The 24,690-nt window shown below is 41.4% G+C and overlaps 1 protein-coding gene across 4 annotated transcripts in view; it reads right to left on the bottom strand.

The window, feature by feature from the left end:
• POC1B (POC1 centriolar protein B) overlaps window positions 1-24,690 on the bottom strand; it is a 79,761-nt gene that overhangs the window by 34,930 nt on the left and 20,141 nt on the right. For 3 of the 4 annotated variants that reach the window (XM_073651641.1, XM_073651642.1, XM_073651639.1), the window contains exons 8-10: window positions 24,585-24,653; window positions 20,994-21,146; window positions 13,575-13,658 (exon numbers count right to left, since the gene is read on the bottom strand). In XM_073651641.1, coding sequence (XP_073507742.1) covers window positions 13,575-13,658; window positions 20,994-21,146; window positions 24,585-24,653 — 306 coding nt within the window. The remainder of the gene's footprint in view (window positions 1-13,574; window positions 13,659-20,993; window positions 21,147-24,584; window positions 24,654-24,690) is intronic. The other variant, XM_073651640.1, reaches the window with a different exon arrangement.

Below are 24,690 nucleotides of genomic sequence, written 5' to 3' on the forward strand. Positions count from 1 at the left end.
GTTATTTTTTGCAGTTAAATTCTAGATTTGTCAGCTGTCCTGCTGAAATATGTGGATTTGCTTGATACACATCTAATATGTAGTGCCAGCTACTACTGGTCAATTCCTTATGCTTATAAATGACTCCTGTCTGTCTTCCAAAATGGCGGCGCTCGGCCACCCTTACCCCTATGTCTCCTGACTATTTCAGGACATAAACAACGAGCGCTGCAGCCTATCAGTGGCCGCTGATTGGCTGCAGCCTTCACATTTCCATTTCAGTGGATGTCCTCTCTAACGGAACAGCTAAGGCTTCAGCACTCACATGACAGTGTATGTGTCACAAGATCGTCAGGAGACGCATGGCTCAGAGCCGAGGAGTGGTACCAGTTCAGGAGAGAAGTACAATTTTTTTTTTTGTTTTATACAGTACATTAGGTACATTCAAAAGGGGTTTACCATCAGTGGGCAATACTTTTATAGCTCAGTTTAGTAACTGCTGGAAACAAATGATCAATAGGGCTTCCAAATGTATTGTTCTTGTTTGGGTATAGAAGTTCAAATTGTTCAAGAGTCCTGCTGTTAATTCCAAAGACTAAATTTAGTTTAATTATATTGTTTCTATAGCTATCATATTTGGCCACAATGAACAATGGTCTCTTATGAAAAAGCCGAGGTTTGAAGTATCACTTAAAATCTACTTTGGAGATACAGTGGGGAAAATAAGTACCATATTTTTCGGACTATAAGACGCACCGGACCATAAGACGCAAATTTTGGGGTGGAAAATAGAAAAAATATTTTTTATAAGATGGGGGTCCATCTTATAGTCTGAATAGGTACGGTATCTTACCTGGGGGGCAGTGCAGCGAGGGTGACAGGAGGCAGGGACCCTCAGGAAGTCGGCGGCTGCAGCATCTTGGTCAGATGATGTGGAGCCTGTGCCGAGGCCTGGCTGAGGCCCTTAGCCTGGCTGGTTCCTGTGCGGAGGCCTCTGGCTGGGGCTGGGGCCGAGGCCTCTGGCTGGGGCTGAAGCCAACGCCGAGGCTTCTGGCCGGGGCCTGTACCGGGCTGCGGTCGGTGCCGGGCTGTGAGTGGCAAAGCAGTGCGGCCTGCGCAGGTTTCCGGTGTGCGCGGCCATCTTCCTAGAGCTGTGATCTACAGGAAAATGGCCGTCGGAGCTACTAGTCAGCGCATGTGCCGGCTCGGGCGGCCATTTTCCTGTAGCTCACAGCTCTAGGAAGATGGCCACGCACACCGGAAACCTGTGCATGCCGCACGCCGCTCACAGCCCGACACCGGCCCCAGCACCGGCCAGGCACAGTTGCCAGCCCCAGCCGCTCACCTCTGCTGCCGCTGACACCGCCGCTACCACCACCGCAGGTACCGTTCGGACCATAAGACGCACCCCCCATTTTCCTCCCAAATATTGGGGGAAAAAAGTGCGTCTTATGACCCGAAAAATACGGTATTTGATACACTGCCAGTTTTCCCACCTACAAAGAATGGAGAGGTCTGTAATTTTATCGTAGGTACACTTCAACTGTGAGAGACAAAATCTAAAAATAAAACCAAGAAAATCACATTGTATGATATTTAAATAATTACATTGCATTTTATTGCATGAAATACGTATTTGATCACCTACCAACCAGCAAGAATTCTGGCTCTCACAGACCTGTTAGTTTTTCTTTAAGAAGCTCTGCACTCATTACCTGTATTAATTGCACCTGTTTGAACTCGTTACCTGTATAAAAGACACATTTCCACACACTCAATCACACTCCAACCTCTCCACCATGGCCAAGACCAAAGAGCCACCTCCTCATCAGAAATCTAAATGTGACCAGTACTGACATCCTAAGGATGCAGACTCCATTGAATAGAATAGGGAGCTGTTGGCAGTAAAGCAGATGCGATGAGGTCACTAGATTGCATCCACACACTGTGGAGAAGCACATCAGTGGAACGGGGTTTGGTAAGTAGATTTATATTTTTACTTTAAGGCTATGTTCACACGTTTTTTTCAGCATTTTTTGATGCAATTTTTTATGCAAATTTGCAGCTGCGTTTTCTAGTACCAGCAAAATCTATGAGATTTCAGAATTCTCTGTTCACACATCATAGGTTTTTTTTGTTCAGGATTTTGTGCTTTGCATGTTTTTTGCAAAATAGAGCATGTCACTTCTTTCAGAGTTTTTACAGCGTTTGTTCACCCATTGGAAGTAATGGGTGGTGAAAAAAAACGCTGAAATAAATGCAGGTGTCAAGTTTTCTGTTTTTTTCAGCGTTTTTTGTGCCTAAAACAGAATGAGATTTTTTTTTCACTGAACTTTATGTACATGTATAACAGAGACAAAAGGACAGTGAAAAAAAACGCTGAAAAAACGCACCAAAAAAAAAGAAAACAGCAACAAAAATCCTGAATAACCTCCTGGTTTCGCTGCAGAAAAAAAATGGCTGATGTGTGAACATAGCCTAATTGTAAGCCAGTCCTTGTAGGAAACAGTGGGGGGCATTATACCATTTGTGTGGAGGATTGTGGGACATCAATCTATAGGAGGTTACTGTGGGCATCATATTCTGTGTGGGGGGAGCTGTTGATCAATTTACATCTATACTTGTATATACTCATGGCTAAATAACAATAGCAGTATGATTATAAACTTCATAAAAACAGTAAATTCTATGGTTTTGATTAGCGACTACAAAAAAATACATTGCAATAAATCTTATCGTAACATGCAACAGGAGCAGCTAGTAAACAGACTTAATTCTTCTCAACATTAACAATAATAATCAGAATTATTAATTATATTAATTTTTAAGCTTGATCTGTTGGTTTGGCCCTCCATAACAGTCATGGTCTCTCTCTTGGTTCCTTGGGAAAATTAATTGCCCACCGTCCGTATAAATTATACCAGCCTTATGCAGGCCAAATGGCAATGGTGTTGGATAAATGGAAGTCTATAGATACATTTTTTTTGGATACACTGGGAGCTTTAATTGGTGTATGGCTCCTATTGTAGTGTAGATAATCTTAAAACAGCTACTTGCAGATAGGGGTCTGGGTTCACTAATATCCCTGGTGAATCTGTAAGCCTCGTTAAAAAGGTCATACATTAACTTATAGGGTAGTGTTACTTCCACCAGTGGAACCAGCTAGATAGAAATTAATTTCTCCCTGAGAGTCAAAAACTATGTTTTCTTCACCAAGGAGCATTACTAGTAAGGCTATGTGCCCACGAAGCAGAAATGCTCCGGATTTTTCTTGAGCGTTTCTGCATCTCCCTGGCAGGAAAAACGCATGCGGATTGTACATGTGGATTGTACATGCGGATTGTACATGCGTTTTTCCTGCCAGGTAGAAGCGTTTTTCACATGCGGGTTGACAAGCTCTTTCCAAGCGATTTTAGCATCACTTGGAAAGTGCTTGACAACTTGGTCACACTATATAAATCCATGCAAACCGCATGGCTTTAAATAGTGTGACCAAGTTATAATAAAAGAATGGTAAAAAATGAACATTATACTCACCTTCCGATGGCTCCCGGTCTTGTCCGGTGTGTTGGGCGGCTCGCGGTGGTCTAAAAGGACCTTCCATGACGTCATTTAGTCATGTGACAGGTCAAGTGGCCGCATGACCTGTCACATGACTAAATGACGTCATGGAAGGTCCTTTGAGACCATCGAGAGTCGCCAGGAAGCCAGGATGCATCACTATGGAGACCGGGGGCCATCAGAAGGTGAGTATAATGTATTTTTTTTTTTTTCTTTTTTTTTTACAGGTACCATGGTACCCGGGTCTGGAGGAGAGTCTCCTCTTCTCCATATCGGGGTACCATCTGCACATTGAATCGCTTAATATCCGCATGTGCACATGTAGTCATGCGGATATTAAGTGATTCAATGCAAGTAAATGGCGGCGAAAACGCAGCGATTATGCAAAATAATTGGTAGTGCTGCGGATTTTCATTGGGCAACAGACATTCTACCAACCGTTTTTTAAGCGTTTCTGTAGCGGAATTGCTGCTGCGGAAACGCTTAAAAAACGCATCGTGGGCACACAGCCTAAGACTTCATGCAGAATTTGTCGCCATAATAAGAGCTAATACGGTCGTCCCCCCCCCAAAGCTGCATCAAGTATTCCAAAACAGGTGTATGTAGATGGGAAAAATGAACCCATTTTCATCAGTGTTTTGGATCAGATTTTCATCAGTGTATTAGTTTTTACCATCACAATTTCATAAAGATTTTCTCATATGCAAAAACGCAAACAAACAGTAGAAGCTTGAGGAACCTCCATCAGTTGTGTTTCCTAACAGTCAGTGAAAAACAGACCACACTAGAATGCCATCTGAATTCTTCATGGACTCAGACATTCACTGGCAAGTGTAATCTGCGACTTGGATCAGAGGAAAAAAAAAATATTTTTTTTGCAGACACGAAAAAAAAAAAAGTGCCACGAGAGCAGCCGCATGGAGTAGAATATGTTAGGTATGTCTTCTATAAGTGAAAGACACGTATAGAACACGTAGGTTATAATGGGACGTCTAAATGAGGTCGAACCTTTGTTTATACAAATTGTTCATATAATATTCTCTGACAATTTAATCCACATTAGCAGCACAATTTTGCAAAATATAAGCCTCCTGGGAGAGCAATCAGGCTACAAAATTATGGCAGTGTCCCAAGTAAACATTTCAAAAGTATGGTACTTTGCATGTGATATACAGTACTCCATAACATATAGTGCACAGAGTAGCCTTAGGTGGATTATACACTGCTCAAAAAAATAAAGGGAACACTCAAATACCACATCCTAGATCTGAATGAATGAAATATTCTCATTGAATACTTTGTTCTGTACAAAGTTGAATGTGCCGACAACAAAATCACACAAAAATCATCAATGGAAATCACATTTATTAGCCAATGGAGGCCTGGATTTGGAGTCACCCCCAAAATTATAGTGGAAAAACACACTACAGGCTGATCCAACTTTGATGTAATGTCCTTAAAACAAGTCAAAATGTATTGTGTGTGGCCTCCACGTGCCTGTATGACCTCCCTACAACACCTGGGCGTGCTCCTGATGAGGTTGCGGATGGTCTCCTGTGGGATCTCCTCCCAGACCTGGACTAAAGTATCCGCCAACTCCTGGACAGTCTGTGGTGCAACGTGACGTTGGTGGATGGAGCAAGACATGGTGTCCCAGATATGCTCAATCGGATTCAGGTCTGGGGAAAGTGCGGGCCAGTCCATAGCTTCAATGCCTTCATCTTACAGGAACTGCTTACACATTCCAGCCACATGAGGTCTGGCATTGTCCTGCATTAGGAGGAACCCAGGGCCAACCGCACCAGCATATGGTCTCACAAGGGGTCTGGAGGATCTCATCTCGGCACCTAATGGCAGTCAGGCTACCTCTGGCGAGCACATGGAGGGCTGTGCGGCCCTCCAAAGAAATGCCACCCCACACCATTACTGACCCACTGCCAAACCGGTCATTCTGAAGGATGTTGCAGGCAGCAGATCTTTCTTCACGGCGTCTCCAGACTCTGTCACGTGTGCTCAGTGTGAACCAGCTTTCATCTGTGAAGAGCACAGGGTGCCAGTGGCGACTTTGCCAATCCTGGTGTTCTGTGGCAAATGCTAAGCGTCCTGCACGGTGTTGGGCAGTGAGCACAACCCCCATCAGTGGACGTCGGGCCCTCATACCACCCTCATGGAGTCGGTTTCTAACAGTTTGTGCAGACACATGCACATTTGTGGCCTGCTGGAGGTCATTTTGCAGGGTTCTGGCAGTCCTCCTCCTATTCCTCCTTGCACAAAGGCGGAGGTAGCGGTCCTGCTACTGGGTCGTTTCCCTCCTACAGCCCCCTCCACGTCTCCTGGTGTACTGGCCTGTCTCCTGGTAGCACCTCCAGCCTCTGGACACTACGCTGACAGACACAGCAAACCTTCTTGCCACAGTTCGCATTGATGTGCTATCCTGGATGAGCTGCACTACCTGAGCAACTTCTGTGGGTTGTAGAGTCCGTCTCGTGCTACCACGAGTGCGAAAGCACAACCAACATTCAAAAGTGACCAAAACATCAGCCAGAAAGCATTGGTACTGACATGTGGTCTGTGGTCCCCACCTGCAGAACCACTTCTTTATTGAGGGTGTCTTGATAATTGCCAATAATTTCCATCTATTGTCTATTCCATTTGCACAACAGCATGTGAAATTGATGGTCAATCAGTTTTGCTTCCTAAGTGCACAGTTTGATTTCACAGAAGTTTGATTTACTTGGAGCTATATTCTGTTGTTTAAGTGTTCCCTTTATTTTTTTGAGCAGTGTACATGATCATCATTTGCAGACAAGGCTCCTAGGGCCAAATGTGAGCTGTCCTAATTTATAAACTGCACTTTGATGTTTTTTGGCAAGAGATAGGGGTGCGATGGATTCCAGTATTGGAAAAAGTTGTGACAAGGATACATCCTAACAATATACATATAGCCATAAACTATTTTCTAAGACTATGCAGCCTTTCTCCACCTGAAGTGAAGTATAAACCAGTAATTAGGCAAATTATGTATCTACTTCCTTTGCTCCTATCATAGGATACAATGTGCCATCACACCTTGGTGTTTACTAAGAAAAATACTTGTCATTTTTTAATTCCTCAAATAGGAAAACTGCATTTAGATTTGGTTAAAACAATCAGTAATATAAAAATTAACGCCACAATGTAACATTTTAGATTTACCTATGATACAACTAGAGAAACGTCAATGTATGCAAAATTCTATTCATTCCATTTAGTGGCTTAAAACTATACATCCACCAGGGCAAGCCATTATTATGTAACTTTTCATTTGTAAAAGGTGTTTAGACCAGGATTATTATGCTGCCACAGCAGGTTGTCGAATGCATTTGGGGGTTTGAACTGTGCCAGTCGTATACTACTGCACAAAAACTCTAAATTAATCTCCAAAAGACAAGCTTTAAACTTGACGGCTTCCCATGAGAGGGGGATCATGCCTCCGATGACAGTAACGATGTCACTTTGAGCGGAACTATTTTCAGCCGCAGAGGACTAGTGGGGAATAACTGGAAGAAAACCAACACTAGTGATGTTGCTATTAATATCAGCCCTGCGGAAGTCTAGCTTTTCATTGCCTCACCCTCCATAGCGTTAATCTTAAGGGAGTCATGCACATCACCTAACAGCCTCTACTAGCTTTTTTCTACTATTTTTTAGCTAAATCATATGATGCATATGTTGACATTACTTTCATGGATAGATCGATTTATGTCATCACAGCTTAAAGGGGTATTCCAGGCATCCCCTGTTTATGGGATAACCTATGGTTAGTGGGGGCTAGACTGCTGGGTCCTCTAACGATCCGGAGAATGGGACTCGGGATTCTGAGAAAAGAGCTTTGCAAAACTCATCTTGAATGAAATGGGGGAGCATATGTTCAGACTTCACTCCAATTATTGTCTATGGGACTGATGGAGAAAGCCAAGTACACATAGTGCAAAAAGCAAATGTAAGGTGATAGCAAGATGTGAGGGGGGGGGGGATTTAGGGAGGTACCACATTGTGGAGAACAGCAGCATAACATTAGGACATAAAGGAGGAGTCTGGCTGAGGGGAGAGGGGATAGAATTATTAAAAAGTAACAACTTTTTTTTTTAAAAAAACCACAACAGTAAAAGTTAAAATATGAAACTTTGTAATATATCTATTATCTAAAACTACCACATGTTCCACTTAAAAGTCCCTTCTCTACTCTGTTCACTGACTAGGCTGATTAAGTCCATAAAATGAGGAGTTAGAATTCTGCAGTTGTCTTTTGGGTCATTTTCTGGAGAGAGACAGACATAAAGAGGGTGCAAATGTTTTAGTGTTTGCTCACTCAAGCACTGGAGTCACAGATACAATGCTCAGTGTTTCAAATTAATGTCCTCCGTGCTGCTGAAGCTGCTTCTTAGAGCAAGGAAAGCAGTATCCTTTCTTTTCTATGTGTATAATTTAAAGGAGCCATCCTCACAACTAGTCTACACCCACTAGCTCATCAAAAACCGAAAAGTTAAAGCACAACCGTTCTTTTAATTTTTATTCCATAAAGCAATAGTACACATGAAAATATCCAACTTTGTAATATTATATCAGAGAAATCTGCTTCTTTCTCTTCCAAAATTGATCAGTCAGTATGAAAATTCTACATTCTGAGGTAAAATCTGTATTCAGTGAAGACAGACTTTCCCATTACTGAGAGAGAATTGTATTATTAGCAACGGTCCTGTCTAAATAGAAGGGAGAGGAGGAGGGAGGAGCTCTGCTTTTAGTTCCTCCTGTCTACATAGGATTGTATCCGTAGCAGCTGCCATCTCCTATCTCAGTAATGGGAAAGTCTGTCTTCACAGAATACACATTTTACCTCAGAACTGAGAATTTTGAAAATTATATATACACATATATACACAGTACAGACCAAAAGTTTGGACACACCTTCTCATTTAAAGATTTTTCTGTATTTTCATGACTATGAAAATTGTACATTCATACTGAAGGCATCAAAACTATGAATTAACACATGTGGAATTATATACTTAACAAAAAAGTGTGAAACAACTGAAAATATGTCTTATATTCTAGGTTCTTCAAAGTAGCCACCTTTTGCTTTGATGACTGCTTTGCACACTCTTGGCATTCTCTTGATGAGCTTCAAGAGGTAGTCACCGGAAATGGTATTTTTTGTTAAGTATATAATTCCACATGTGTTAATTCATAGTTTTGATGCCTTTAGTGTGAATGTACAATTTTCATAGTCATGAAAACACAGAAAAATCTTTAAATGAGGTGTGTCCAAACTTTTGGTCTGTACTGTGTGTATATATATATATTTTTTTTTTTTTTCTTCCTACTGTATAGAGGGCTTCCACGTTACTGGTAGTACAAAGGCTCTAGAAAAGCGCCATGGCTCCTCGGCCTCCAAAAGAAATCCAGCGAATTCTGCGTTTCCAAATCCAAATGCTCCTCTCCCTACAGAGATCCACAGTGTGCCTAAATCATATTTTGTGTCCATATTTTTGGCATTTCTGTAGTGATGAAAGCCTGCTTAATTTACAGGTGCATGTCTCCAGAAGCACAAGCTGGGCATAATGTATGAGCACTACACTTGCAGATTTGCAATTTTCACTTGGCAACATCCACTGCAGATTGCTCCTAGAAAACACCCATGGAGTGAAAATAGTCACTACACCTGTAGATAAATTTCTAGAGGTGTAATCTCCAAAATGGGGTCACTAGAGAGGGAATAATGCTCTACTAGCAATGGAGTCCGCAAACTATTCTAGGAAAATCTGCGCACCAGGGGGGCAAATAGCTATCTGTCCCTCCTGAGTCTTGCAGTATGGCTAACAATACTGCACAGCCACAAATGGAGTATTGCCACGTTCAGCAGAAATTGTGTGACAAATTTTGGTGACATTTTTACTCATTTCCCCTTGAGAAAATGTAAAATTTGGGGCTAAAACTGAATTTGTGTGGTCAAAATGTAATTCTTTTTTTCTTCACCGCCCAATGGTATAAAATTCTGTGAGGCACATGTGGTGTCAACATGCTCACTGCACCTCTACATAAATTCATTGGGGGGTGTAGTTTGTAAACGGGATCACTTATGAAGGAAGGGGGGTTCTGCTGTACATACAGTTGTGCTCAAAAGTTTACATACCCCAGCAGAATTTTTCCTTTCTTGGCCTTGTTTCAGAGAATATGAATGTTAACAAAAAAACTTTTTCTCCACTCATGGTTATTGGTTGGGTGAAGCCATTTATTGTCAAACTAATGTGTTTTCTCTTTTTAAATCTTAATGACAACCAAAAACATCCAAATGACCCTGATCAAAAGTTCACATACCCTGGTGATTTTGGTCTGATAACATGCACAAAATTTGACACAAATGGGTTTGAATGGCTACTAAAGGTAACATCCTCCCCTGTGACCTGTTTGCTAGTAATCAGTGTGTGTGCATAAAAGCTGAGTGAGTTTCTGGGATCCAGACAGACTCTTGCATCTTTCATCCAGCCACTGACGTTTCTGGATTGTGAGTCATGGGGAAGGCAAAAGAATTGTCAACGGAACTATGGGAAAAGGTAGTTGAACTGTATAACACAGGAAAGGGATACAAAAAAAATATCTTCACCCAACCAATAACAATGAGTGGAAAAAAAGTTTTTGTTATCATTCATATTCTCTGAAACAAGGCCAAGAAAGGAAAAATTCTGCCACGGTATGTAAACTTTTGAGCACAACGGTATGTACATATATGTTACCTTTTTTTTTTATTTTCAATAGTGCGGTGATCAGTGTGAAAACTCTGTAGTGATCGAGTTCTGGAGATAGGACATTGACATGAAGGTTTGACAAGATAAAGAAGAAAAAGGCTGAAATCAGAGGAGACAACAGTTGTGAGTTACTGGCTGTATTTATTCTGTATAGGGCTACTGTATATGGTGTAAGGTTGAAGCCGGACGGGAGGTATGTGTTCCCAAGGTGCCAAGCCTTGGTGATGTAGGACTCGGAAAAGTAGGCTCCAGCACACATAGTGCCGAGAGGTGTTTAATGAATCCGGATTGTTAGGCTGGGTTTAACGAGCAGCTGAAAGAGCTGGTGGGGGGAGGGGGATAAGCTGCTCACTTACCTCCAGTCCAGGTCTTGGAAGGCCTGATTTAAGACAGCTGTTCCTGTCTCAGTGTGCTGTGTGTGGTGCAAGGTGAGCAGACCTTGCATGTGCTGCTCAGACTCTGCTGGAGGCAGAGAAAAGCACTTTATTTAAACGGCTGAGGCCGTGCTGCATGGACTGGTTATTTTGAGTTTTTGTTCAGTTATACCTTTTCGTGCCAGGAAGAGGCTGTTATGTTTTGTTTTCCTGACTGGTTTATGGACGCTTAATAAACCACCAGTTTGTTTTTGAACCTGTGGACTGCATCCCTGTGTGAACCTGCGTTTAGCCAGAGCTGATCTTTCACAATGGGTACATTTACACGGATAAACCTGTGGCACCAAGCGATCACCAATCTGTAAACCATTACTAATCAGCAGTCATTTATTGCAGTCTGTCTGTTTAAACAGGCAATAAAAGGGGTGTCTCAAACTAATTTTATTCCCAATTTCCAGTATGTCACATGATAAAATGGATGGTGTAGATCAGTGTCCGGCCCATAGTCTGGAAGAGGTCATTTACATATAAGAAAACCGTGGATATCTTTGGAATAAGACATCAAATTTCAGAAATCAAGGTCTCATGTCATTCAGCTTCCGGTGACCTAAATGTCCTTAACAATGAGTTATAGTAATCAAGACAAATCAGAGTAGCAAGATTGTTTTTTTTTTTACATACTGAAAAAAAACAAACTAGAAGATTCTAGAAATGTCTTTGGAGTTGCACGCCACATAAGCATCCAGGTAATTCAATAGTGGATAAGTATCTGAACAAGACCCCAGTAAGGAGAATGTGCAGCTTAGGAGCCTAGGTAGTGCCATACTCTGAAAAGCAAGTATCATGTTTAGGTAGGAGGTTTGTGGATATACGATCACTAATATAAGTTGAAGGGTGAGGAAAAGAAGACAAACATTATATATTATATGCTTTTCCAGAACTGGGCTGGCATCTTTAGAAGTTTTTTTGGCAAAGTCTAATCTGGCCTTTGCATTTTTAAGATTGGATTAATGGTTTGCTCTCATGATGTCTTCTCTGTATGGTAGACTTAGACCATAAGTGTTAAACTCTAGCACGTGGGCCAAATGTGGCACCGCAGGTTAACTATATTTGGCCCACGACACCAAAACCACCACACCTATGTGGGGGCCATTATTTTGCATGGAGAACTTTGTGGATGCCCATTATACTGTATGGAAAGCTATTGTGTGGCCATTATACTGTACGGAGGACTATGCGGGGCTCATTATTCTGTACGGAGGACTACGCGGGGCTCATTATTCTGTACGGAGGACTACGCGGGGCTCATTATTCTGTACGGAGGACTATGCTGGGCTCATTATTCTGCACGGAGGACTATGCGGGGCTCATTATTCTGTACGGAGGACTATGCGGGGCTCATTATTCTGTACGGAGGACTATGCGGGGCTCATTATTCTGTATTAAAGACTACGTGGAGCCCATTATTCTGTATGGAGGACTGTGTGGGGCCCAATATTCTGTACGGAGGACTGTGTGGGGCCCAATATTCTGTACGGAGGACTGTGTGGGGCCCAATATTCTGTACGGAGGACTGTGTGGGGCCCAATATTCTGTACGGAGGACTGTGTGGGGCCCAATATTCTGTACGGAGGACTGTGTGGGGCCCAATATTCTGTACGGAGGACTGTGTGGGGCCCAATATTCTGTACGGAGGACTGTGTGGGGCCCAATATTCTGTACGGAGGACTGTGTGGGGCCCAATATTCTGTACGGAGGACTGTGTGGGGCCCAATATTCTGTACGGAGGACTGTGTGGGGCCCAATATTCTGATGGACTGTTTCACTTCCATTGAGAGATTCTTTGACCACATGTTGTGGGTTCACAGCAACAGCTTCCAAATGCAAATGCCACACCTGGAATCAGCGCCAGACTTTTTACCTGATGATGGATTAATGAGGGAATAGCCCATGCAGCTCATTAAAGAGCTTTTGAGATAATTGTCCAATTACCTTTAGTCCTTTTAAAAAGAGGCAGCTACACATTAAGGAGCTGGAATTTCTAAACCTTTACTTCAATTAGGATGTGAATACCCCGAAATTAAAGCGGAGAGTCTGCACGTTAAGCCCATATTGATTATATAACTGTATCTTGAATATGTTTTGGTAAACAGCTAAAATGCCAAAACCTGTGTCACCGTCTAAATATTTCTGGACCTAACTGTACTTGGCCACTGAATCACTTTCACCCTGTTCTTCTTCAGAAATGCAGTAGTGGTCTTATATATGTGTTTTGGATCATTGTCATGTTGGGAAAAATGTATCATATTTCTAAAAACTAGCAAGATATATATATATATATATATATATATATATATATATATATATATATATATATATATATATATATATATATATATATATATATATATATATATATATATATATTTTTTTTTTTTTTTTTTTACAGGATTTCTCTTTTAATTGAGTTTTCAGGGATCGCTATAAAATAAAAAAATAAGCGTAAGTCAGTATTGAAATCCCCTGCTGCAGCATCCGTGCACTGGTAGTTTCTACTAAGACTAGAAGTGCTGGCATCCCATCCTTCACCTGACTGCTGAGGCCACTGATTGGCTGGGAGTAGTTAGGTGCCTGATGAACTGGATGTCACCTTACCAAAAAATGATGATGTCTCTGCGAATTTCAGATGTAAGTAACACATTTCTATATTTCATAATTATCCCTATGCTCTGGGAAGTTTTTGAAAAGTAGTGGAAAACCCAAAACAGAACTAGCAATCTGTCTGTGAATGATGCACTTTATGTCTGCGCTTTTTACTGTAAATTTAACATTCATTTTTCCTACAAATTGACATTTTTATAATGAGTATTAGTACCTGTTCATTGGAAGCAATGTTTCGAACATCTATAATAGGAGGATTGAAGGTTTGTGTATCTGCCACCTCAAACATAGGATTTATCTGCAGAATATAAAAGAATGGGTTTTTACAGTGACCAATAATACAGACATTCATGTGAACCTAACAGAACAAGTCGAAAACTCCAGTCAAAAAGAGATTTTATATATATGAAAAATAAACAATGCAGACTGTATGGTCAAAAAATGTATTGGGGTGCACACATATTATAGGAGCTGTTGTGGTCTACCAATCTAAATCCATCGGCAGTAATAGGCAACTTTCAACCTTCAGAGAAGGTTTTCTACAAGGATCTGGAGTGTGTTTGTGGGAATTTTTGCGTATTAATACAGAAGATTATTTGGGAGGTCACACACTCATGTTGGAGTAGAGGGCCAAGCTCACAGTCTAGTTTTATCCCAAAAGGTGTTTGATGGCATGAAGTCAGGGCTCTGTGCAGTCATTCATGCTCTTCCACACCAAACTTTCCCAACTATGTCTTTATGGATCTTGCTTTGAGCATTGGGACCCAGTCATAAGAAACAGAAAAGGGCCTTCCCCAAACTCTTCCCACAAAGTTGAAAGCTACAACTGTCCAAAATGTTAAGTATTAAAAATCTTCCTTCACTGGAGTTATAGGCGGAATATAATGAGGGGTTCGGAGGGGCCCATGGCCAGATTGCCTTCATTATAATGTTTTGTGCGCCATGGTCACCATCACATCACAAAGGGAATTTTTTTTTGTCAATAAAATGAATGAAATGAGGGTGGGGGAAAGGAAATTAAAATGAATAGAGGGTGGGGGGGTAGAGAGGAAATTATAATGACTTGAGGGTGGGGGGTTAGAGAGAGGAAATTATAATGACTTGAGGGTGGGGGGTTAGAGAGAGGAAATTATAATGACTTGAGGGTGGGGGGTTAGAGAGAGGAAATTATAATGACTTGAGGGTGGAGGGTTAGAGAGAGGAAATTATAATGACTTGAGGGTGGAGGGTTAGAGAGAGGAAATTATAATGACTTGAGGGTGGGGGGTTAGAGAGAGGAAATTATAATGACTTGAGGGTGGGGGGTTAGAGAGGAAATTATAATGACTTGAGGGTGGGGGGTTAGAGAGGAAATTATAATGACTTGAGGGTGGGGGGTTAGAGAGAGGAAATTATAATGAATTGAGGGTGGGGGGGGTTACAGAGGAAATTATAACAAATTGAGGATTTGGAGGTGGGAGAGCGCACATGACATTATGAATTGGGGGAAATGGACATGTACATATAATGAATTGGGTGTGGGAGAGAGGACATGACAAAGAATTGAGGGGAAGAGGCATGTAATTATAATGAATCGGGGGGAGTAGGAGGTGCACAGTGGGGGAGGGCACTCAGGCTACAGGAGAGTGACTGGTAATTGGGATAAAGAGTGCAGGGACTAATTAATTTATAAATTTATTGGGTGGGTAAAAGTGGCAAATTATAGTTTGTGGGGGCGCAGTGGTGGATTATCTATTTACATATTTAATGGTGGGTTGCATAATAGCCAATTATATATTAATGGTGGGTGCATGTCTGTATTCAGCGGTGAAGTGCAGGGGGGATTTCTTATTCAGTAAACATATATGTGACTTTTTTTATTCTCAGGGGTGCGGTGATCAGTGTGAAAAACTCTGTACTGACAGAGGTCCGGTGTTAGGACATTGACATGAAGGTTTGACAAGATAAAGAAGAAAAAGGCTGAAATCATACAAGACGTCAGTTACTGGCTGTACATATTTATTCTGTACAGGGCTACTGTATATGGGTATATTTACACCAACAAACCAGCGGCACCAAGCAATCAACAATCTGTAAACCATTTCTGATCGGCAGTCATTTATCGCGGTCTCTCTGTTTAAACAGGGTATTAAAGGGGTGCCCGAAACTAATTTTATTTCCAATATGTCACATGATAAAATGGATGATGTCATTCAAAAATACAACTTATCCCACATAAAAAAACTGCAAAAGTTGAAAATTGCCCTGGTTGAGATGGGGCTAATATATTCCAATACATTCACATTCAAATGTCTGAATTAGTTGTCTATCCCAGCCCTCAAGGACAATATACATGTAGCAATGATTAAATGTATCTCACAGCAGTTAAAGTGCACCAAGCACAATTGAATAAGTCTTGTTCAACAGACAAGTAACTTTCTATAGAATAAGGACACTGCCACCTGCTGTCTACTTATATGTATTGCAACGGTAAAATTATAGAATTTTCACAGTTCAACATGAAAATACTGTATAGGAAAGTTCCACCTTTTTACTGCAGTTTTGTGAAATCGTGGCAGAAAAAAAATACTATAGAAAACTGAGGTCATTAATGTCCAAACAACAATTTTGTGATAGTCACGCTGATAAAAAATTCCCTACAGCCAGCAAACGAGAGAAATACACCCCTGAGTTACTTAAATTTAATAATACATTGTGTTCTGATTATCTGTGTCATTCGCTTTACAGTCAGAAGTGATTTGGTCAATGGAGAAGACAAGCAGCAAATATCAGCTATTGCGGCTTTCTTAATATTGGACCTTGCTGTGACGACGCTCGTCTGCACATTGTAACAGAACCTCTCCTCTAGAAAATGGGCTATTCTATTAAATCGTGTAGTAACATGTCATTCTTCGTAGTGTCACTATGGTGGCCAGATTTTGTTGGCACATTTAACCTCTTAAGAGGCAGTCTTTTTTTTTGCATTTGCGTTTTCATTGTTTTTCTCCCCATTCTTCCAAGTGCCATAACTTTTTTATTTTTCCATTGACATTGCAGTTTGAGGCTTTTACGGCGGTCCTCACTGACTCAACTTGATTCTTCAGAGCTGTATTATCCTGAGATATATACAGTTGAAATCAGAAGTTTACATACACTTTATATGCATGTTTTTGCATGCGTAAACTTTTGACTTTGCAGTAAGTAATAAATTGCCTTAACACATTCTCTCTCTCTCATTATTCTGGCATTTGGCAAATATTAAAATTGATGGTAATCCTAATTGACCTAAAGCGGGAAAGGTTTATTCTGATTTCATGTCAGATATTGAGAAAAACATGCATATGTGTCTTTTATATAGTGTAGTAGTAATATAAACTTCTGGTTTCAATTGTATTTATCATAAGGCAGCGCTAGTCATCATAATGGGGGATACTCGCTGCACCGGGTCAATTAAGGCACATAAGCAATGTCCTTCCGATATTTCACAATGTAGATTATTATTTCGTCATAAACCGCTAATCACACAGTCCATCTTAGTATACGCCCGGCATGTTTACACCTATCACCTCCGGGAGCTTCTCAAGTGGCAGACCGGCATATTACACACAACACACTCGGGAGCCTTTCCAGCGACAGATACGTCCACTTGGCTCCCGTTATAGCCCTCGGCTAGGCAACAACATAAATGTCCATATAACGCAGCGTTTTACCTTTAGCGGGTTTTGGCTGCTACAGTCTGTTTATTCCTCCACCACTGTGGCTTGCGGCTTTCCCAGGTGGGGGTCTCTAGCCGTCGTCCCCTCATAGGCTACTGGTATGTCTTCCACACTTGACATCCAGCCTGCGCCTTTCAGGGTTCTGCACCAAGCCGGCTCTCCCTCAAAGGCCACTGACATCCACGCACCGGATCCAGGCTCGGCCTTCCAGGCTGCCAGGCTTCACTCTCGGCCTCCCTAGGCCTCTCACAAACGGTGTCCCACACACAGGGAGCACAGGCCTCACACCGAACACACCTGTCTCAAATTACCAGGGTTTATATATCCTGTGCGCACACACACACACACACACACACACATACTGACAGGACCTTGCTGATGTCACAGTCATGTGATCAGTCAGCTGTGTGTATAGGTTCTGTGTGCTGTCCCAGTCATGTGTACAGACCTTTACTGTGCATACAGGACCTGTGTGATGTCACAGTCATGTGACCAGTCACCTGAGGGGGAAGGTATATGGTCAGGTAAAACACATCCTATTTCTGGAACCAACAACTTTTTTTTTTGTTGATGAACCCGGATGAGGCTTGATTTTTGTATGTGTGTGTGTGTGTGGTGGGGGGGGGGTTGTAGTTTTTATTGGTACCAGTTTGAGGTACATACGATATCTAGGTCGCTTTCTATTGCATTTTGTTGTAGGAAGTGTTGTGTCTAAAAAAAAACCAGCAATTCTGTACTTCTGTGTGCATATAATCACACCCTGCTGTGATGTCACTGCAGAGTGATTACAAATTGAGCACAACAGATATAAGTATGATTACTGATATCTCCGTACCAGACAGGCAGTGTGGTGGACGGGTAGTACAGCAGAGGTAAAGGTGAGGAGGAGAGCTGCTAAAAGGGTTTATATGTGACACAGCTTAGCTCAGCTGCACGGCCCATTCCCCCACAGGGACTTCATCTGAAAGGTTTCAATGATGTGTATTTTCTAATCATACAATAAATTAGACCAGGATATTGGGCTGTCCGTCAGACATCTCACACACTGAGAAACCTGCTTTCCTTTTCTGCTGTGTGGCTGCCTGCTTATGATTGCTCAGCATCATACAGGGAGATGGAGTACACGCCCCCAGTGAAAACTCTCTGATAACATCCATTTGGACTTAAGAAACGTTAACTCATAAGGTGCTAAATATTTTGACTGCTAATTTCTCTACAAAGAAAAGGTGTAATTAAAAAAACAAAAAAAAACATTTTATTCAGCTCTGTAGCCACTATTACATCATGTGTCCTCCAACATGAAACATTTGGTGACAGGTCCTCCTTAAGAGGCTGCTGCTTTATATTAGGAAGAGGCTCGGAAACAATACCAAGTTTGAAAGATTGGTATCCAGTTAATGGTTATGCTAATCCCATTAGATCAAAAGACCACAAGTCTCACCTTTCTCTACATTTTGCTTGAATTTCCCTTAAGCATATTCTTAATACTGTATGTGTTCGTAAGCTGGCAAAACATTGAAAAATATATGTTTTTTAAATGGTATTAGTAGTTTTGCTGCTCGGCTGAGAAATCTGTGGTAAAAACCAAAATATGGCTAAGTTCGCGCAAGTGTATAAAAAATGGTTTGATTTTCATCCAGAAGAAAAAAAATGTAGTATAGTTTTTCTGATTCGCTATGTCTCTTTTAGGCATTGCAGGACCTTAAGTATCCATGGTTATGACCACTGATATAGAGACAGTTAGCTAGGTGTTAGTGGTCGTTACCATGGATACCTAAAGGTCCTGTAATGCCTGCACATGAGGAAAGACATAGCAAATCAGAAAAACTAAACTACATTTCTAATTGGAGGCATTTGCTAATATTATTATTATTACACCTACTACATATTGGAATAGGATCTTGGAGATGGGAATACCCCTTTAATGTAGATAAATGTAGAGTAATGCACCTAGGATGGAGTAATCCTATTGCTCTATATACATTAAATGTGAGTATACTCGGGACTACAGAACAGGAGAAAGACTTGGGTATTCTGGTTACAAGTAAGCTGAGCAGCAGTACTCAATGTCAAGCAGCAGCCGCAAAAGCAAACAAGATTTTAGGATATATAAAAAGAGAAATACAGTCCTGCGATCCCAACGTATTGTTACCCCTTTATAAATCACTGGTGAGGCCACATCTGGAATATGGGATCCAGTTTTGGGTTCCACATTTTAAAAAGGATATTCAGAAGTTAGAGTCAGTTCAAAAGCAGGCAACTAGATTACTAGAAGGGATGGAAGGCCTCTCATATGATGAGAGGTTGAAGAATTTGAGCTAGTTTAGCTTAGAAAAACAATGCCTCAGAGGAGATCTCATTTAAATGTATAAATATATGTGTGGTCAATACAAAGGACTATAGTGACCCTTTAACGAGCCTTATCACATGACTTAGGATATAAGCCAGAACCAGAAACTCAATTTGCAGACACTGTGTTTCGGGGTACTGCCCCTTGTCAGAGCAAAGCGTGAGTTCTGGTTTGGCTGGGTGAGAGGAGTCAGACCGGTATCTAAGGGGTAACATTTCTCCTTGCAGAGAGCGACATGTTAAGCATGTTTAGTCAGGAGACTTTTAAAGCCACAATGCTCCTCTGGGAAATATGCAAATCGTCTCTTCAGAGAGGAAGAGGACCAGACAAAGGAGGACAAAGGACTAGCACATGACTTATTCCTTCCAAAGACCATACTAAGGACCAGGGGGCACTCATTGCGGGTGGAAGAAAGGCGATTCCGGCACCTAAACAGGAAGGGGTTCTTTACAGTCAGACTGTGGAATGCCCTACAGCAAGAGGTTGTAATGGCCGACAGTATAACAGCTTTTTGGCTTCTTCTGGATCAACAGATTTAGGCATAGGAATTTTAGTAATACCATTATTGGAATCACAAGAGTAATACAAAATATAAAACTGATTAAAAAATTTAATTAGAAACGGTACATTTTTAACTGTAATAGTGCAGCAATAATAAAAATAGTAATAATAATACATTTGTGAGGCCTAGTCCCAGTTAGTTAGTAAGTTAGTGTAGTGTTAGTGTAAGGAGTACAATTAGGGGAGAAAGGTTGAACTTTATGGACCTAGGTCTTTATTCAACCTACGTTACTATCATGCTGCACTAAGATGGCGCAGCAAAAACCTGATGACGGATTCCTTTAATAGCAATGTATCCATAAAATTGGTTACAATATGGACAATCCATATGGGATCAAATTATTTTAGACCACACAGACTTGTATAGGTGATTTTTTTTGTTCACATGGACCTTCAGTGCATATAAAAAAAAATAAAACAGTCATCAAACAGCCCTACTGAATAACATTGGTCCAAGTGCTGTCTATGTGGCCATTTGTTTGCACAGAGAGCACTTGGCCCAAATATATGGTCGTGTGAACATAGCCTCACTGTGTTTTGCAGCGTACTGCCCATATAGGTGAAGTCCATAGAAAACATGCTTCACCTGTACTTACTTTGCGATTGAAAATCATAGAATAAGCTTAAAAAGGGGTATTCCTATCTGTAAGATCATAGTCGCAACCATGGATAGCTAAGCTACTGCAATGCCCTGCACATGGGGTAAGCGACATAGCAAATCAGAAGAACTATACTACATTTCTAATTGGAGGTATTACCTAATATTATTATTATTACACCTACTATATACTGGGATAGGATCTTAGAGATGAGAAAACTCCTTAAAGTTAGGAAAATCTGGTGGGTCATTAGTAGTCAATGGGGTCTGTTATCACTGTCACAGTTACTGTAAAAACTGAAGCAATGATTCAGGCTGAAAAGAGCCAAGATATTGCCTAGTACGTAAAGTGGAAACTCTAGAATTGTTCAGGACCAATACACTATAATATTTTATTTCATGAAGAGAAAGCAGTGACTGGTATATTACCTCAATGGAAAGGCCATTGCTGGTGTGGAAGTGAGAAGAGCGCGGATAAATGTCATTTAAATGGGGCGGCGCTTCAGGGATCAGCCTCTTCTGTTGGGTCTTATTCATTTCTTTATTTTCAAATTGGTCAAAATTTGTTTTCCAGACTAAAACCTATAATACACATAAAAAACTGTCACTAATGTCTTTTATACATTTTTGACACTTATTTACAGTATTTATTAAGAATTATTTATGTCTCTACCAACTGGGAAAGCTGCTAAGCTTTCCTAGTGTATTACATGTGGCAGCACTTATTACACTGGGACATGCAGCAGAAAGTCCATTATGGAGATTATCTAAAAGAAAAAGGTAAAAATGCACATTAGTCACTGCCACATCCACATTAACAGAGCAATTAATAACATAAAAATCAACCTACTGTCCAGAGGTAATGCCCATCATTGGCTAAGAATATATCATTTATGTTATGTCAGTTACATCTTTATGTCAGTGCATATATTTCCATGAAAAGGTTGCTCCTTTTTTTTTTTTAGAAGTTATCATTTATCCATAGGAAAGGTGATAACTTGCTGATCGGTGGGGGCTCAGCTTTTTCTGGCAGTCTTTTAAAGAATGGCACATTGGTGCACACGTCCACCCACTGCTTCATTCAGAAGGGGCTTTGCAGAGAGTCAGACCCCAACCGATCAGCAAGTTACCAAGTATCATATGGAAAGAAGTTAACTGATAAAGGGATATACCCATGTTTATGAGATAAGAGCACATAGCTTGTGGAGGAGAGAGTACTGAAGAAGGGCTAACATGGGTAGGGGAACCTTAAGATGACTTCTATCAGGTGCTGCCCTTCACATGTTCAAGACAATGGCCCCGATTCATCAAAGAAATCTGATGCAAAGATTTTTGTTCCTCACTGTAAAATCTATTTTTTTGTTGCCTTCATTGGGGAGTACAGGAACCAAGGGTTCATACGCTGCCACCTGTAGGCTGACACCGAGAATACATCTTAAAAAAAAAAACGTACCCCTTCCCACCTGGCTACATCTAGGCAGCCGACACCCAGGAGCAAAACCAAGAACCCCACCCCCACCTCAAAGAAGAGAGGGTGCTGTGTCCCACAATGAAGGCTACAAAAAAGAGATTCTACGGTGAGTACCAAAAATCATTATTTCTGAGTCGCTTTGTTAGGGGGACACAGGAACCATGGGACACCCTAAAGCAGTCTCTGGGGTGGGAAAACTAATACCAGTACTGCAGAAGGAAGCATAGCAATCCCTCAACTGCTGCTTGTAGTATCCTTCTGCTAAGATTTGCATTCCTAGACGCAAAGTTAACAGCTCCACAAAGTTGTGGACAGAAGATTAAAGTAGCGGCCCTATGAAATAAAAGAACAGACGCCTGGAGGACCCAAAAGGCTTCTACCTTGTGGTGAGAAGAGTCATACCCTAGCAGGCCCGCCAAACCTTCTGCATTGGCAGATCAAAACCAGAGAACAATGGTAGCTGTCTAAGCAGTCTGACATCTCCCAGAACATGCTAGAATGATCCACAAGGCAACCAAATGTCTAAATGGAACTGTGAGAGACAGGCAAAGTACCTAAAGAAAGGAGAGCAATCTCTTCATTAAGGTGAAAGGTAGAGAACACCCCAAGGAGAAAAGAGGGAGCCGAATGTCAGACCGCTCTGTCCTGGAGAAGGAGAGAGACAGGCTAGAGCCACTACTCAGAGCCTAGCATGATGGAAGTGATAATGAAGAGGAAAATAAATAACCATGCCGGAAAGTCCAGCCCGAGATATACCTCTAGTCGGCATGAAAGGAGAGGATTGAAGAGCATCCAAGACCATAATGAGGTCCCCCAGATCTTGGAGGCTTATACAGTATCCCCAAGTTAGCCTTGCCTGGGCTGTTCTAACCTACGGTTTACAGATTAAGTTCTGCTGGACCAGGAAAGCCAAAGCAGAAAACTAGTTCTTAGGAGTCAAGCCTTTATCAAGACAGGCAAGCAAAAATGAAAGAGGAGGAACGCTGCTCACAGATTCTCACCTAAGAACAAGGGGCATTCTAAATGTAATGGTAGAAACATGACGTCTAAGGCCCTTGTTCCTTAATCCTAGTCAGACAAACCTAATTCAAAAGGCCCGAAGCCTTTCAAACTACAGACCCAACAGTCCTGCTAGTAAATTGGGTAGAGGAGGAAACTGTTGGGAAAGGTCTATCTGGATCTACGAGTTGTACCGGGGGCATCTGCAAGGAAGAACAGGAGTTCTGGACTCAATCTGAAGAATCCTGAGCTTAACAGACATTCAAAATCTTCTGTCCAAGATGAAGAAGGGAAATCCTGCCGCAATAGGGAAAGACAAAGATTAGATTCCCCTGGGATGTAGAAGAGCTCAGACCAGTAACCTACCAGGAGAAACACTAGTGAAGGAGGCAGGCTTCTTGGGAGACCATCAGAGAAGTAAATCTACAAAGTGCGTCGGCGGTCCAGGCAACACAACTTTTGTCGATCATCTGAACAACCTGCTTTAATGTTCAAATGAGACGAACCTGGCCATTGATCCGATGGATAGGTGTTGGGAAGTCCGGGCTCTACCCAACTGCATCAGGCTCCCCTTGATCAAGACGGATGTTATTCATACCAGTCTTGATGGATGAGGGCCTATATCTTTTATATATTATGGGTTAGGTTTTACTGATTTTTATCATTTAATACTCTCCTTACTTTAACATACACCAATCCATGTAAAAGCACCTGTTTTTTTCCATATATTCATACCACAGGAATACTTTAAAAGGGGTTGTCTGGGCTGTTTGACACTCACAGCGGTTGTCACACGAGTTGCACGCTTGCGATTATAAGCCAACCACTTTTTCTTCCACTGCTCTCAATGATCTGCATTGATAGAAGCAGAAGAGAAAATGATCACAAGTATAACACACATGAGCGATTGTGTGACTGCCGTGAGTTCAAGAACAGCAAAATCCTAACAGTGATTACATTACACACTATTAGGAGTCAGCATGTAAAGTTTATGTAGTTTAGTTTTATACATGGCCCATGCATCCTATTAAAGGCAATCAGGTTTTTGAGAGCAGCATGCTGTAGGAGCAGAGACATCTATTCCAGCAATGTGTCACTTACTGGGATGCTTGCTGCAGTTTTAATAAAATCAGTTTTAGATGCTGCACTTATAACCGTTCTCTAGTGCAGAGTTCTGAATAACCGCACCTCAACCACTGATTGGCAGCTTTCTGCCTATGAACAGCGTGCACAGAAAGCTGCCAATCAGTGGTTGAGGTGCGGTTATTCAGAGCTCATAAATATGGATGACTACATGGCAGCAGGTTTACTAGTCCTCTAGTGATAATCTCCTGCTGGTAAAACAGTGATTTTATCAAAGCTACAACAAATAACACACCACTGGAATCAGGTTCTCTGTCTCTACATTATGCTGCTTTCAGGCACAAACCTGGTGACAGATTCCCTTTAAAAGCTAATGGCATATCACTGGGCACCTAAATACATTATATTTATTTAACGGCAGTATTATTCATTCTATATATACTTGTATGCTGAACTTAGTGACAGACCTGTGCATCTGTCCCTCCAGAAGCAAACTGGTCTCCATCTCTTGAGAAAGCCACAGACAACACGGGGCCCTGCAGATAAAACACATAATACAAGGTTTCCAGTTTT

Source organism: Phyllobates terribilis, unplaced genomic scaffold (assembly GCF_046119375.1).
Source record: "Phyllobates terribilis strain yellow unplaced genomic scaffold, ASM4611937v1 Scaffold_11__3_contigs__length_659146591, whole genome shotgun sequence".
Classification (NCBI taxonomy): Eukaryota; Metazoa; Chordata; class Amphibia; order Anura; family Dendrobatidae; genus Phyllobates; species Phyllobates terribilis.